This window comes from Capra hircus, chromosome 29 (genome assembly GCF_001704415.2).
Source record: "Capra hircus breed San Clemente chromosome 29, ASM170441v1, whole genome shotgun sequence".
Taxonomy (NCBI): Eukaryota; Metazoa; Chordata; class Mammalia; order Artiodactyla; family Bovidae; genus Capra; species Capra hircus.
In genome coordinates, this window is record NC_030836.1 from 26,535,066 (window position 1) to 26,552,937 (window position 17,872).

At 39.2% G+C, this 17,872-nt stretch overlaps 1 protein-coding gene and 1 pseudogene across 1 annotated transcript; both read right to left on the minus strand.

Moving 5' to 3' along the window:
* LOC102174460 lies at nucleotides 1,202–2,502 on the minus strand (annotated as a pseudogene).
* Nucleotides 8,831–9,763, minus strand: LOC102172038 (olfactory receptor 145-like). The gene has a single exon (XM_005699697.2). It carries the CDS (start codon nucleotides 9,761–9,763, stop codon nucleotides 8,831–8,833), a length of 933 nt encoding a protein of 310 aa, XP_005699754.2.

Sequence of the window (17,872 nt, forward strand, 5' to 3'; positions counted from 1 at the left end):
TGATGAAGCTGAAGTTGAACAGTTCTATGAAGACCTACAAGACCTTTTAGAACTAACACCTCAAAAAGATGTGCTTTTCATTATAGGGAACTGGAATGCAACAGTAGGAAGTCAAGAAACACCTGGAGTAACAGGCAAATTTGGCCTTGCAATGTGGAATGAAGCAGGGCAAAGACTAATAGAGTTTTGCCAAGAAAATGCACTGGTCATAGCAAACACCCTCTTCCAACAACACAAGAGAAGACTCTACACATGGACATCACCAGATGGTCAACACCGAAATCAGACTGATTATATTCTTTGCAGCCAAAGATGGAAAAGCTCTACACAGTCAACAAAAACAAGACCAGTGACATTATGTCACACTAATTATCCTTCTTGCCAAAGATATGGTTTTTCCAGAAGTCACATATGGATTTGAGAGTTGGACTATAAAGAAAGCTGAGTGCTAAAGAATTGATGCTTTTGAACTGTGGTGTTGGAGAAGACTCTTGAGAGTCCCTTCTATAGCAAGGACATTCAACCAGTCCATCCTAAAGGAAATCAGTCCTGAATATTCATTGGAAGGACTGATGCTGAAGCTGAAACTCCATACTTTGGCCACCTGAGGCAAAGAATTGACTCATTTGAAAAGACCCTGATGCTGGGAAAGTTTGAAGGTAGGAGGACAAGGGGATGACAGAGGATGAGATGGTTGGATGTCATCACCAACTCGATGGACATGAGTTTGAGTAAACTCCAGGAGTTGGTGATGGACAGGGAGGCCTGGCATGCTGCAGTCCATGGGGTTTCAAGGAGTTGGACATGACTGAGTGACTTAACTGAACTGAACTGAACAGAATGTTCCCTGACTTGATGATTTGTTGGCCTGTCTTCTATATTCATAGGGAAAGCTAAGTTCAAATTAATGCAGAAAATGTGTTATAATAAACAAATAAAATGATTATAATGAATGATAAATAAGATAATAAATGTTCTTCTAAATAGTATTAATAAGTGGGAATATGTGAGGAAGGAAATTATGAAAATGATAAATAAGAAGTCTCCTATTTGATAAGTATAAATAAATTGATATGTCAAAAATTTCTTTCAAAATGGTACAAAATAGGATAATAAAACTGCTAATAAAATCATTAAAATTAAAAAGAGAATATCTCTATTCTGTGATTATTTGCAAAAGAGGTGTGGTTTCTAATAAAAACTATATAGTTTTTCTCAGAGCAGATTTCACATCTTTGTGTCTCAAGCTGTAGATTAAGGGGTTCATTGTCACAATCACACTGGTGTAAAAGAGAGAAGAGATGTTTTGCTCATCCAGAAATGCAGCAGAAGATGGTTTAAGATACATAAATGCACATGATCCAAAGAAGAGAGAAACAACAATGATGTGGGAACTGCAGGTGCTGATGGCTTTGGACCTGCCCTCTGTGGAGCTGATGTGGAAGATGCTGGAGAAAATGACACCATAAAGATAAAGATGGTGAAACTGGGCACAGTGATGTTGATGCCCACCACAGTGAAAACAACCAACTTATTGACCGAGGTACTTGTGCAGGAGAGCTAAAGCAGAGGGTGGATGTCACAGAAATAACAGTTAATAGTGTTTGCATCACAGAAGTTCAGCCTCCATGTGCATCCAGTGTGAGCCATGGCCCAGAAAATGTCATCAAGTAGGAACCAAACACAAGGCTGGAACACACTTTCGGGTACATAATGTTATACAAAAGTGGCTTACAGATGGCCACATAGTGGTCATAGGCCATTGATGTAGGCACATGGATTTCAGAAATGACAAGAAAACAGAAAAAGTAGAGCTGAGTCATGAGCCCTATGTAAGAAATGATCTACTTCTTCGAAGTGAAGTTAATTAGCATTTTTGGTGCAAACACAGAAGAATAACAGAGATCTATGAAGGAAAAGTTAAAGAGGAAAAGGTATGTAGATGTGAATTCAGTTGAATTAAGATTATCAGGTCTGGTAATCTGGTCACCAGGGCTTCCCTGATGGCTCAGAAGGTAAAGAATCTGCCTGCAATGCAGGAGACATAGGTTCGATCCCTGGGTAGTGATGATCCCCCCTGGAGAAGTGAAAAGCAATGTGGCGATGGCAGTCCACTCCAGTACTCTTGCCTGGAAAATCCCATGGATGGAGGAGCCTGGTAGGCTGCAGTCCACGGGGTTGTGAAGAGTCAGACACAACTGAGCGACTTCCCTTTCACTTTTCACTTTCATGCATTGCAGAAGGAAACAGCAACCCACTCTAGTGTTCTTGCCTGGAGAATCCCAGGGATGGGGGAGCCTGGTGGACTGCCATCTATGGGGTCACACAGAGTTGGACATGACTGAAGTGATTTAGCAGCAAGATTATCAAGCTCAGGTTCCCCGTCACAGTGACCATGTACATTCCTAGGAACAGGAAGAAGATGGGGAGCTGGTGATCTGGTTGGTCTGTTATTCCCATCAAAATGAACTGAGTCAGGAAAGACCTATTTCCAAGAGCCATTCTTCTCGAAAGGAATCTGTGGACACAGGTGAAAGGGTTCCATTAGAGAACAACTCACCTCTTTCACAGTTTCTCCTCCTATGAAAGAGTATACACACTCTGAACACCTGACACTATCCCAACCTTCATTCATGTCAACTCTTCCCTCACCAGTCCAACTGGAGGCAGTGACCCTAGTAACCTGGTGCTGGCTTCTCATGCAGGTTAGACCTTACGTGGCAGGAACCAAGAACGCTGCTTCAAGATGAGGTGACCCAAGTCTAGGAGAATCAAGTTACCAACTGTGTCACAGAGTAAAAGTCATAAAGGAAGAAGAGTGAGAGATCCCCCTACTTAGAGGAAATTTCCTGACTGATATGTCTTTGAGCCCCTCTAATATTCGCTGATTCCTCTCCAGCAAATGCATCCAGTAGATTTACTTGAGTCTCAGCTTCACAAAATGAGAAAGAATGGACATATGATAGGTCCCTGGACTTTGATCACAAAATGAGGAAAAAGTATTGTAAATTAAATCCAGAAACTCACCCAACTTTGATCTTAAAACTTCAGGACTTTCTCCTTACCCTATGTATTTACCCTGTTGGTTCTAGAAATGCCATTTCATGTTTTCCGGGCTTGAGCCCTTTGATTTTAGGGGAGAAGAAGTAGACATTAATTCACATATGCCCTGGAAATCTTTGTGAACTTCTATAATTTCTGATATTTTCAGTGTTCTCAAGCAACAGAAGAAGATAATCCTTTTATTATAATACTTGCTACTTGATTAGACCCAGAAGATTTAATGTGAGTTTAAGGATGTAATGCACTTGGTGAAAAACAGGTTAGAAGCTTGCCTGGTCTCCTCCCCAGAGTGTATATTATATGTTTAATATGGAATAAGGAAATTTTGTTTCCTGGTTCATGATCTGTCTTTATGTCCTTAGGGACTCACTCTTTTACTCATTTTTGCTTTATTCTAGGGACTGTAAATACCTCAGATCCAAAGTGAATTTACATCTCCTCCTTATCTACACCTCTGAAAGGGAAGCTGTTACATTGGCTCATTCCCTCTTTATTCGCATTTACTAAATGGACATATTTCCACAAGAGACCTACTTACAGGTTTCTTTGTTTCTTTATCTGAATTCATCAAATGTTGCAGTGACTCATTTCAGTTGTTCTCTATCTGAGATGTCTCTGAAATAATTTGCAATATAGTATATCCCTTCTATAGTTTATACTTTTAACATCTTCCTGAAATTTCTACCTGACTCTTCTGCTGGCTAATTTCTTTTAACATTTCAGTAACTGAAATTAACAATTTTTCTCATGATAGAAAAGAGTAGGGGTTATGGAGTTAGAGTCCTCTGAATCCTACCTTCCTCTTCCACTTTTATACACTATAACACTTTGGACAAGTTATTGATCTCTAGGTTCACCTACATGAAGTAAGGAATGCCAAAATAGCATCTCTTTCATTGAGCTGCTGTATTAATCAAATGAATAAAGAATAAGTAAAATGGTTGGGCCAGAATTGGCATATGAGTGTCAATAAACGTCAGCTGTTACTACTCATGTTCTCATAAATTCTGGTAGATTCTTTTTCATAATACTCATCAAACTTTTCCCCTTTAATCCATGCTTTTCTATAAACTGTATATTTTATTAGGACAAACATTTATTCTATCTTGTTAACTATTTGGATCCTGAAACTAAGAACAATGCTGAGTACACAGAAAGAACCCAGTGAATACTTCTGAAACTCATCTTATTTTTATCTAAGAGCTTTCAGAATACATTCAAAACTTCTCTTATGCTTAACCACAATGGTTACAACCACAAAGACCTACACCTACCTGTCCCCAGCCACCACACAACTTCTGGCTTTATGATTAAACTGAACTAGTGTAATGTTGAACTATAGAAGCTCATAACTATTATTTTAGCATTTTCTCATATATTCACCCTTATTTGGTTATGAACAATGCTACAAGGAGAACCAACCAGTCCATTCTAAAGGAGATCAGTCCTGGGTGTTCTTTGGAAGGAATGATGCCAAAGCTGAAACTCCAATACTTTGGCCACCTTATGCAAAGAGCTGATTCATTGGAAAAGACTCTGATGCTGGGAAGGATTGGGGGCAGGAGGAGAAGGGGACGACAGAGGATGAGATGGCTGGATGGCATCACCGACTTGATGGACGTGAGTTTGAGTGATGATGGACAGAGAGGCCTGGCATGCTGCAATTCATGAAGTCACAAAGAGTCAGACATGACTGAGTGACTGAACTGAACTGAACTCACCTGAATGCTGCTAGAATAAGGTCTGAAAGCACAGCTCTGCCCCTCCCTGGTTCAAGAACTTTCAGTGGTTCTCCATTACCCACTTGAAAATTGAAGCTATGTAGTAAAAACATATTTCTTAAAACTATGATTAAGGCTTGGTTAAAACTAAAGAAGAAAGTGAGTCAGAGTTAACTTTGATGAGAAGCCATGAAAGTACCGTTCTGATTGACCGAAGTATCTTACACACTTTAAATATGCTACAAAACTTTAAACTTCTCAAAAACATAAAAAAGAAAGGAGAATGTTTACTTTTCAAAGACCACTCAATTGTCTTGGAAGATTCAACACACTTTAGAAACACGTATGTTTTTGTGTGAAAAACAAACCTACATGAGTTTATCTTGAGGGAGAAGAATATCATTCTATGATAATAGAGTTTTCTCTCTCTTATTGACAGAAAAGCATCAAATGGTCAAAAATATGCTTTCAAAATGCTCCAAAAAAAGAGGAACTCCACAAACAAAATAATTATTTGTGCAGCTACCACAATTATGCAATTTACTTGTTTGTTTTTAGCGGGGCAACCCTCAAAAGGGAGAGATGGAAGAAACTGCTAGTAATTGAATTTCTGATGAATGAAAATTAAAATCATGCCATGTGCAATTTTAAATGTAAACTTCTTTGAAACATCTTCTTTGTACTCTAGCTCTTATTTAGAGTCTTTCTAACATATTGTATAATATTTGAAATCACTAGTCAAGCTAAATTAGGTAAAGTGAAAAGTGAAAGTGAAAGTGAACTCCCTCAGTCGTGTCTGACTCTTTGCGACCCATGGACTGTAGTCCACCAAGCTCCTCCGTCCATAGGATTCTCCAGGCAAGAATACTGGAGTGGGTTGCCATTTCCTTCTCCAGGGGGTCTTCCCAACCCAGGGATCGAACCCAGGTCTCCCACATTGCAGGCAGAAGCTTTAACCTCTGAGCCACCCGGTAAGAAAATGTATATTCATGATGCAGCAACTTGGAAAAGAATCCAATTTCACATGAACTTAGAAAAGCTCTGTCCTGGTTCATGGGGACAGGGGAAACCAGGGCTTATGAGGTTGAATCTAAGATGGAACACCTTCAGCAGAACCATAACTTCCTTCAAAACCTCTCAGTGCCAATCACATAACTCAAGAAAGGAAGAACTACAAACGAGATCAAATCGGTCAATCCTAAAATAACTCAGTCCTGAATATTCACTGGGGTGACTGATGCTGAAGCTTAGGTGCCGATACTTTGACCACCTAATGAGAAGAACTGAGTCATGAAAAAGATGCTGATGTTGGGAAAGACTGAAGGCAGGAGAAGGATGACAGAATGTGATGGTTGGGTGGCATCACCGAATATGAGTTTCAGCAAGCTCTGGGAGTTGGTGAAGGACAGGAAAGCCTGGTGTGCTGCAGTCCATTGGGTCACAGAGTCAGTTTAATCAGAGCGACTGAACTGAACATTTAAAATCCTCTGGCTTGATTCCCCCTCCACTTAAAAGAAGTCCAAGTAGAGAGATGCCCAGTTCAACTGCTAACTAAAACACGATTAAGTTGCGAACAATCAGCAAGGTTGCCTCCTTTACAATGTTACTACCCATAATTATTAAAAATTGTATTTTGTTATTTATATTTTTTTGGATTAACCAAAGATATATGTTACTCATTAGAAAGAGCTTTATTTTTATGTTAATGAACATATTTCATTCTAATTTTGAGGCACACGAAGTGAAAGATTAGTGATCAGGCTTAACTTACTCTTGGGGATCCTCAAATTGTTATAAAATATGTAATAGAGTACATGCACCAGTATTCTGTAGGTTTCCAAGTGGCCCAGTTAAGTTCACTTGTTTAGACACATTTGTTTCCATTTGAAAAACAAGTTTATAGAGGGAAATACTATAATTTTAGGTAAATAGATCTTGTTAAGGAAAAATCAGTCATGTCCATATTGCAGTCAGGAGATGGAAAAAGAGTGGTCATCTAGAAATATCAGCCAAGGACTTTTAGCTATGCTGAACATCTCAAAAAATTTTAGTTATGCTGATCATCTCAAAAAAAAGTAAAAAATCAGCTTTGCCAAATTTCAAAACACATAAATACTGACTTGAGATTAAGGAGAGTGTTTGGTAACTAATATTTTTCAAAATATCTTAGAAAATGATTACAGGGTCACTGATACAGCATATTGAAGATTTTTAAAGTAGCACACTTTTGCTTTCAAAAAATAATCCAACCTTCTTGTCATAACTTGCTTTATTCTCCAAATATTTCTTTCACATTGTCATTATTCTCCCAGCTGCAATTTGATGTTTCTGTACCTAAAACTTCATATGAATGTAGCACACAGAATCCAGCAAAACCAGAAATAATCTACTTGTTCAAAAGTCATCTAGCCCTGTTGTTTTAACATTAAATCATAAATAACTTAAGCTTTCATTTTTTCTAGAGAAATCTTGTGATCTCAATAGTATGTAGGGTCTTGCACAAGGAGTGGGTCCATAGATAAAGGTATTCATTATCCAACACTTTTCTGTGTAAATTACTTTTTCCTTGATTCAATTACTCCTCACGATTTATCTCCTGTAACTGATGCCTTCTCTCTACCCACTTCCCCAAACAAGACCACAGCTCTTCCACATTCATTCTCCCAAACACTAATAATGTGTGCTCATTATGCAAATAGTTTTATCAAAGATTTATGAATAGCGAAATATAGTCACAGTACTATGAAAAACAGGAAACAGTTTCAGAATGAAAGTGAAAGTCGCTCAGTCAGTGTAGGATTCTTTGCCATCCCTTGGACTATACAGTGCATGGAATTCTCCAGGCCAGAATAGTGGAGTGGGTTCCCTTCTCCAGGGGATCTTCCCAACCCATGGATCAAACCCAGGTCTTCCACACTGAAGGAAGATACTTTACCAACTGAACCACAAGGGAAGCCCGGGTCCCTAAATCTCACAAGCATGTCCTGCACTGGGACATCTTATTTATTAACCATATGCTCTTTGAGTCCTGACATAATAACATGTTTCTGAGCATCCTTAATGCTCATGCCCTGTTCTCTGGAGTACAAACACTTAAAAGCATTCCAAATGCAGGTTTTTAATTTTGTAGAAATAGTAATTTCCCTTTTTCAGCAAACCATCCTTATATGAACCCAAAAGACTTTCTCTTTCTGATAACAACAGCAAAAGACAATCAAATTGTTTTGCTAAAAAGAAAAGAAAGGAATTCCCAGCTTGAGAAAAATTCACGTCATTCTGAGACAGAGGAGAGTCAACTTTAAATCAGGAATGTTTTCTTATATTTTGTGTTCATTGAAATAGAATAACATAATCAAGAGTGTATAGAGTATACTGAAGAATAATACATTTGAAGTCAGAATGATCAGAAGTTAGTCTATAATTTTTCTTTCTAAAGCTGTGTGACTTAAAGTAAATCATTATCCAGTCTTGGATTCACTTTCCTACCCATGCAAGACATGTATTTTGATGATTGGCTATGTGTCAATTTGACTTACAAAGGTGAAAAATAAAACTCTTTGCCAAAAGCTTATGGATGGGAAATGGATTGTCCTTGATACCCTTAGAACCATCAGTCTCTGGTATTTAAAGAAGATATATTATTGACAAGTGAAATATGGGAAGAGTAGAGTATTTATCCTTATTTATCCTTATTGCAAGTTGATAGATAAAAACAACCCTAGTGATATGTTTTCAGTCTAGCGCTATATAATTCACTATTTGGAGACCATTCATCTTTTCCCAGTGCAAAAATATTTTCAAAATGATAATGAAAAGAAATAATATATTCATTATTTAATGTTATTACTATGCAAGAAAAAGAGATGACATGTATCTTGAAAACAGTGAAAAAAAATATATATCAATGGAAATAAATTATATAAATAGGACTCAAATTTATTTAAGATACTAGGTAAAAAAGATAATAAAAATATGGTAAGAAGATGTCATTAAAATTAGACACTCAACATCACTGTCCTGTAACACATGCACACAGACAGTTCTAATTAAAACTGTCTCATACTCAGAGTTTTTCTCAGAGCAAGTTTAACATCTTTGTTCCTCAAGCTGTAGATTAATGGGTTCATCATAGGAACCATATTGGTGTAAAAGACAGAAGAGATTTTCCCCTCATCCATAGACACAGCAGAAGGTGGTTTGAGATACATAAATGCCCCTGATCCAAAGAAGAGAGAAACAGCAATGATGTGTGAACTGCAGGTGTTGAAGGCTTTGGACCTGCCCTCTGTGGAGCTGATGTGGAGGATGTTGGTGAGGATGAGACCATAAGAGACAAAGATGGTGAGGCTGGGCACAATGATATTAATGCCCACTACAATAAACACTTCCAGCTCACTGACGTAGGTACTTGTGCAGGAAAGTTCCAGCAGAGGGAGGATGTCACAGAAATAATGGTTGATGGTGTTTGCATCACAGAAGGTCAGTCTCAGCATGCATCCAGTGTGAGCCATGGCACCAGAAAATGCCATCAAGTAGGAACCAAGCATAAGGCTGGAGCACACTTTAGGGGACATGGCAGCATTATACAAGAGTGGCTTACAGATGGCCGCATAGCGGTCATAGGCCATTGATGTCAGCACATAGATTTCAGAAATGATAAAAAAACTGAAAAAGTAGAGCTGGGTCATGCACCCCACGTAAGAAATAATATTCTTCTTTGATATGAAGTTAATCAGCATTTTGGGTGTAAATACAGAAGAATAACAGAGGTCTATGAGAGACAAGTTAAAAAGGAAAAAGTACATGGGGGTGTGTAGGTGTGAATTCAGTGAAATTAGTGTTATCAATCCTAAATTTCCCAGCACAGTGACCATGTACACTCCTAGGAACAGGAAGAATAGAGGAAATTGGAGATCTGGCTGGTTGGTTAATCCCAACAGAATGAATTCGGTCACAAAAGAGCCATTTCCAGGAGCCATTCTTCTCTAAGGTGATCTGTGAGCACAGAAGAAAAAGGTTACATAGAGAACAATGACTCAATTTTCACACAGTATCTCCTCTCACAAGTGTGGTGTTTGGGCTGGGGATATCTGAGAGTAACACAGCCTGGACTCATGGAATTGTCTTACCTACTCTCTCATGGAACTGTGTTACCATTATCATGAAACGAAGTGACAGGGAATTTTGCTTTTTTGGGTCTTTATAAACTAAGTAGGAAAGAGTATCAAAACTTAGCCTACAGAAGAAGGAAACCACTTCCCTGTGCAGACTTGACTGCTTGGGGAAAGAAACAAACAGTGGATAAAGGAGAGGTTTGGAGAAGGATTGACTCATTCTTTCCATATCTCAACATTTCTCCTTTCACTTGGAGTCTCCCCTCACCAGTAAGACTATAGACAGAGACTCTAGTGATGGAGTGCTGCTCTTTAAAGCAGATTAGATTGGTGGGGAGAGAACAAAGAAAATTGCTTCTTAACTAAAACTAAATGGTCAGAGTCTGCTGCTAAGTCACTTCAGTCGTGTTCGACTCTGTGCGACCCCATAGACAGCAGTCCACCAGGCTCCCCCATCCCTGGGATCCTCCAGGCAAGAACACTGGAGTGGGTTGCCATTTCCTTCTCCAATGCATGAAAATGGAAAGTGAAAGTGAAGTCGCTCAGTCATGTCGGACTCTTAGCAACCCCATGGACTGCAGCCTACCAGGCTCCTCCGCCCATAGGATTTTCCAAGCAAGAGTACTGGAGTGGGCTGCCATTGTAGGCCAGAGTCTACAAGAGGTTAACTCTCCACCCCACATCACAGAGTAAAAACTGTAACTGTAGATGAGTGAGATTTCCATCCATGGAGAGGGAACTTACTGACTGATCTAATGCATCCTTTTAGGCCCCATGTCTCTGAGCAGTCACTGATCCATGCCTTGAATAGACATTTTTCTAAGATTTATGTGAGTCTTAAGAGGCAAAATTGGGAAATAAATTGTGATATCTTAGATCCTTGGACTCCCAATTCAAATAAGAATGATATGATTAAATGGAATTCAGAAACTCACCTTCCTTTCTCCAGAAAACCCCAGGGCTTTCTTATCATTGGTTTTACCCTCTGGTCTTAGTAGGGCAATTTCAGGTTCTGAAGCTTTGGTTCCTTTGATTCTTAAGAGAATGCAGCCCACATATATTTTCTGACTTGACTTCAAAATCTTTTAGAAATATAGATCATAATTTCTGCTTATGACTTTCAGTCCACTCAAGCAGCAGAGAAAATGTTTTATTACATTCTTCTCTATTATTATTTTTGCCACTTGGTAAGTCACAGAAGATTTAATGTGAGTGTAAGGCTATAATGCCCTCACTTATAAATGTGGCAGAAGTTTGCTCAGTCTCTCCCCCAGGGAAACAGTCTATGTATAATAGGGACCTGGGGGGATTGCATCTGCAGTCTGTACCTTAATCTGTCCTTAGTCCCTTAGGGATTCAATAGTTTACTCAAGTTTTTCCTTTTCTTAGGGATTTTCCGTTCCCCAAAGAAGAGCAAAAACTCCAATTTTTTGTTCATTTAGATTACAGAAATGAAGAGGAAGCCCTAGTCTCTTTTTTCCTACAAAAACAACTGATGCAAAAACAATTTATGTAGCAAATATGTAAGAAACTCAGAAACTTGTTAAGACAGTCTTTCACCCAGGTTATGCATGAAGCCAGACATATTTAAGCTTGGCATAAGAGCAATTCTGGAAAATATGATTCAGAAATGAGTCCTAGCAAATCATTGCTGGTGCTATGCGTAATCACTCAGTCTTGTCCAACTCTTTGTGGCTGTGACCTACCAGGTTCCTCTGTCCTTGGGGATTCTCCAGGCAAGGATACTGAAGTGGGTTGCCATACACTCCTCCAGGGGATCTTCCCAGCCCAGGGGTTGAACCCAAGTTTCCCTCATTGCAGATGGATTATTTACCATCTGCACCACAAGGGAAGCCCAAGAATACAGAGTGGGTTGCTTATCCCTACCCCAGGGGATCTTTCTGACCCAGGAATTGAACTGGGGTGTCCTGCATTCCAGGTGGATTCATTACCAGATGAGGTACCGCGGAATCCCAATTAACTGGCCTGTCAATGACTCATTTATAGAAAAAATGTTCCCTCTGAGATTTCCTAATCCATAAATTCTCTACACAGTCTAGAAAATAAATCTTATTAAAGGAGGAAAGGAACACTAGGTCTTCAGGAGAAAGATTTCTTATAATTTTAGCAGTTCTAAATAACAATTTTCTTCTATATCAGAACTAGAATAGTGCAAAAAACTCAGGTTTGTGAGTACCTTCACCATTTTTGGTTTATACACCAGAGGTTGAGTTTGTAGTGAGACTGTATCTCAGCCTGTTCTATCCACTTCAGTGTAACTTTTTCTCACCTTATGATGTGAAGAAGGTGCTCAGCTAGTTTTCAGATCTTTTTCAGAGGTGACTGCTTCATATGTAGCTGTAGATTCACTGCATTCATGGGAGGAGGTGAGCTCAGGATCCTCCTATGTCACCATCTTGAACCACATTCCCTAAAACTGGGCTTCCTTGATTGTTCAGTTGGTAAAGAATCTACCTGCAATGTAGGAGGCCTCGGTTCAATTCCTAGGTCTGTGAGATCCACTGGAGAAGCGATAAAGTACCCACTCCAATATTCTTAGTCTTCTGTGGTGGCTCAGCTGGTAAAGAATCCGGCTGCAATGCAGAAGATCTGGGATCGATCCCTGGGTTGGGAAGATCCTCTGGAGAAGGGAAAGGCTATCCACCCTGGCATTCTGGCCTGGAGAATTCCATGGACCATATAATCCATGGGTCCACAAAGAGTCAGACACGACTTAGTGACTTTCACTTTCACTAAACATATACAGTTAATTTATCTCAATTAGTGAGTGAGTGAAGTTGCTTAGTCATATCCGACTCTTTGCGACCCCATGGACTTTAGCCTAACAGGCTCCTCCGTCCATGGGATTTTCCAGGCAAGAATACTGGAGTAGGTTGCCATTTCCTTCTCCAATTTATCTCAATAAAACTGTAAAAATATGAAAAAGTTACTATTTAACAAAATATGACATTTTATTTTTTAAGTGACACAAAATGTATGGCCATGGAACTTCCCTGGTAGTCCAGTAATAAAGAATCCACGTGCCAATGCAGGGGACACGAGTACGATTCCTAGTAAGGGAAGATGCCACATGTCCTGGGACAACTAATTCCATTCACCACAGCTACTGAGCCCTTGAGCCACAACTACTGAAGCCCATGCTCTAGAGCCCAAGTGCGACAACTACCGAGCTCATGAGACACAGCTTAAGTAGGGATCTATCTCTTAAATTGTAAGTTTTATGAAATCTAAATAGAGATCAAGTGTTTTGAATTAAAAAGATTAGTATCACATTTATTTGGGCTGTTCTGAGAACATTTTGAAAGCCTAGTACAATAAAAGGTAAAAGTATCTTAATTTTTATATTGGTTGTATGTTGAAGTGATAATGTTTTGGATCTATTGAGTTACAGGAAACATTATTATAATTAATATCACATCTTTCTCTTTTGCTTTTTTAATTCGGCTAGCAGAAAGTTTGAAATCGTATGTGGGACTTGAATTATATTTAAATTGGATATCGCTAGTTTAGCACATAGATGGTGCCTAATAGGTTTCATTTTTTTGGTTAACTTTTATTACAGTGTAATTGCTTTACAATGTTATGTTAGTTTCTTGCTGTACAGTAAATTCAATCAGTCATCAGTTCAGTTCAGTTCAGTCACTCAGTCGTGCCGACTCTTTGTGACCAGATGAATTGCAGCACGCCAGGCCTCCCTGTCCATCACCAACTCGCAGAGCTCACTCAGACTCATGTCCATCAAGTCAGAGATGCCATCTAGCCATCTCATCCTCTGTCGTCCCCTTCTCCTCCTGCCCCAAATCCCTCCCAGCATCAGAGTCTTTTCCAGTGAGTCAACTCTTCACATGAGTGGTTGGCGCACATCCTCCAAAGTACCTCGGGATGGTGCTCCTTGCAGTCTTCTCAGCCCACAGTTCAGTATCATTCTTTGTCCCTTCCAAAGACATCATCCCAGGCCATACTGATCTCCTTTCCAGTAATGGACTGGTTGGATCTCCTTGCAGTCCAAGGGACTCTCAAGAGTCTTCTCCAACACCACAATTAAAAAGCATCAATTCTTCAGCGCTCAGCTTTCTTCACAGTCTAACTCTCACATCCATACATGACTACTGGAAAAACCATAGCCTTGACTAGATGGACTTTGTTGGCAAAGTAATGTCTCTGTTTTTTAATATGCTATCTAGGTCATATGTATACATATAATTTCCTTCCCCTGTAAGTCACTATAGAGCATTGAGTAGAGATTCTTGTGCTATACAGGAGGTTCTCATTAGTTATCTATATTATACATAGCAGTGTTTATATGTTAGTCCCAATGTCCTAATTCATCCCACCTCCTCCTCCTCTTCTTTTTATTTTTTTGTTGTTAAGTTTCTCAGTCTTGTCCAACTCTTTGAGATCCGATGGTCTGCAGCACTCCAGGCTTCCCTATCCTTCACTATGTCCCAGAGTTTGTTCAAACTCATGTCCATTGAGTTGATGATGTCATCCAACCACTTCATCCTCTGTCATCCCCTTCTCCTCCTGCCCTAAATCTATCCCAGCATCAGAGTCTTTTCCAATGAGTTGGTTTTTTTTGCATCAGGTGGCCAAAGTATTGGAGTTTCAGCTTCAGCATCAGCATCAGTCTTTCCAATGAACATTCAGGACTAATTTTCTTCCAGATTGACGGGTTGGATCTCCTTGCAGTCCAAAGGACTCTCAAGCCCACTGATACTGAAGCTGAAACTCTAGTACTTTGGCCACCTGATATGAAAAGCTGACTCATTTGGAAAGACCCTGACTCTGGGAAAGATGGAAGGCAGGAGGAGAAGGGGATGACAGAGGATGAGATGGCTGGATGGCATCATCAACCCAATAGACCTAAGTTTGAGTAAACTCCTAGAGTTGTTAATGGACAGGGAGGCCGGTTGTGCTGCATTCCATGGGGTTGCAAAGAGCCAGACATGACTGAGTGACTGAATTTAACTGATTATTAAGCCGTTAAATGTATATGTGTATAATGTATGTATATATACACACACACGCACACACACATACATATATATGTGTGTGTATATATATATATATATATATATATATATACACACACTAATGCCTTAGAAAGCATCACTACGAACAAAGTTAGTGGGGGTGATGGAATTCCAGTGGAGCTATTTCAAATCCTGAAAGATGATGCTGTGAAAGTACTGCACTCAATATGGCAGCAAATTTGGAAAATGCAGCAGTGGCCACAGGACTGGAAAAGGTCAGTTTTCATTCTAATCCCAAAGAAAGGCAATCTCAAAGACTGCTCAAACTACCACCCAATTGCACTCATCTCACATGCTAGTGAAGTAATGCTCAAAACTCTCCAAGCCAGGCTTCAGCAATACGTGAACCGTGAACTTCCAGATGTTCAAGCTAGTGTTAGAAAAGGCAGAGGAACCAGAGATCAAATTGCCAACATCCACTGGATCGTGAAAAAACAAAGAGAGTTCCAGAGAAACATCTATTTCTGCTTTATTGACTATGCCAAACCCTTTGACTGTGTGGATCACAATAAACTGTGGAATTTCTGAAAGAGATGGGAATACCAGACCACCTAACGTACCTCTTGAGAAATCTGTATGCAGGTCAGGAAGCAACAGTTAGAACTGGACATGGAACAACAGACTGGTTCCAAATAGGAAAAGGAGTACATCAAGGCTGTATACTGTCACCCTGCTTATTTAACTTATATTCAGAGTACATCATGAGAAAAGCTGGCCTGGAAGAAGCACAAGCTTGAATCAAGATTGCTGGGAGAAATATCAATAACCTCAGATATGCAGACGATACCACCCTTATGGCAGAAAGTGAAGAGGAGCTAAAAAGCCTCTTGATGAAAGTGAAAGAGTAGAGTGAAAAAGTTGGCTTAAAGCTCAACATTCAGAAAACGAAGATCATGGCATCTGGTTCCATCACTTCATGGGAAATAGATGGGGAAACAGTGGAAACAGTGTCAGACTTTATTTTTCTGGGCTCCAAAATCCCTGCAGATGGTGACTGCAGCCATGAAATTAAAAGATGCTTACTCCTTGGAAGGAAAATTATGACCAACCTAGATAGCATATTCAAAAGCAGAGACATTACTTTGCCAACAAAGGTCTGTCTAGTCAAGGCTATGGTTTTTCCTAGTGGTCATGTATGGATGTGGAGTTGGACTGTGAAGAAAGCTGAGTGCCAAAGAATTGATGTTCTTGAACTGTGGTGTTGGAGAAGACTCTTGAGAGTCCCTTGGACTTCAAGGAGATCCAACCAGTCCATTCTAAAGGAAATGAGTCCTGGGTGTTCTTTGGAATGACTGATGCTAAAGCTGAAACTCCAGTACTTTGGCCACCTCATGTGAAGAGTTGACTCATTGGAAAAGACTCTGATGCTGGGAGGGATTGGGGGCAGGAGGAGAAGGGATGACAGAGGATGAGATGGCTGGATGGCATCACCGACTCGATGGATGTGAGTCTGAGTGAACTCCGGGAATTGGTGATGGACAGGGAAACCTGGCGTGCTGCAATTCATGGGATCGCAAAGAGTCGAACACGACTGAACGACTGTGACTGAAATGAACTGAATTGACATATATATATATATATAATTATATATATAATTGATATATATATAATTATACATATATATATAATTTATATGTTGATTTGCACTTAGGTGGCTTCCACTTCTTTGCTATTGACAGTGATGCTTCTGTGAACTCTGGTTGCATATAATATTTCATGGTACTTGAAAGATTTCATTTTCTTCAGACATATACTGATTGTTGGATAATAGGCAGTTTTATTTTTAGTTTTGTGATGAACCTCTGTACCTTTTTCCAAGGGCTTCCCTGGTGGCTCAGAAGGTAAAGAATCTACCCACAATACAGGAGACCTGGGTTCAATTCCTGGATTGAGAAGATCCCCTGTAGAAGGGAATGGCTACCCAAACCAGAAATCTTTCCTGGAGAATCCCATGGACAGAGGAGCCTGGCTGGCTACAGTTCATGAGGTCGCAAAAATCGGATACAACTGAAGCAACTTAGCACATAAGCGTATTAGGTCCATATACGTTTCTGAACATTATATTCTCTTCTGCATTGATCCTTTTAAGGTCCTTCTTTGTCTTTTACTATTGACTTTGTTGTAATGACTACTTTGTCTTATTTGGGTATGGAACCCCCCCTCTTTCTTTTTTTCCTCTTGACTTGTATCTTTTACTATCCCTCATTTTATTCTGTGTGTCTCTTTAGATTCGAAGTGAATCTCTTGTAGGCAGCACATGTTAGATAGTACTTTGTTTATTTTGTTTTGTTTTTTTTAACCCATTTAGCCACCCTATGTCTTCTTATTGGAACATTTAGTCTATTGACATGTAAATATGTATCTATTTACTATCTTTTGTTATTTGTTTTCTGGATGTTTCTGAATGTCTGCTCTGTCATTTTCTATTGGTCTCTTCCATTGTAGTTTGATGATTTCTGTAGTTTTATGTTTGTGCTCCTTTCTCTCTAGTTTTTATAATATCTACTGCAGGTTGTTTATTATGGTTACCACCAGTTTCATACATTTTGACCTATATCTATAGCCACTCATTTTAAACTGCTAGTAATCTAAGTTAAAACAAATTCTAGTATATTTACAGTTTTACTTGCTTCCCCCACATTTTGTGTTTTAGATGTTGTATTTTACATTTTCATGTCTATTCCATTTGTTGTAGTTATGGCTGAATTTATAATTTTCAACTTTTTACAGAGGTTTACATCTATCTACAATATTACATGTTTCAGGTATACAACAGACTTATTCAAATTTTAAAGGTTTTATGTTTATTATACAATATTGGTTATAGTTCCTGTGTGTTCAGTATATTCTTATAGCTTGTTTATACATAGTAGTTATATCTCTTGGTTCCCTACCCTTTTATTGCCCCTCCCTCTTCTAA

Excerpts from the sequence above, each read along its gene's own strand:
- LOC102172038 (XM_005699697.2), bottom strand. The coding sequence starts at position 9,763 with ATGGCTCCTGGAAATGGCTCTTTTGTGACCGAATTCATTCTGTTGGGA.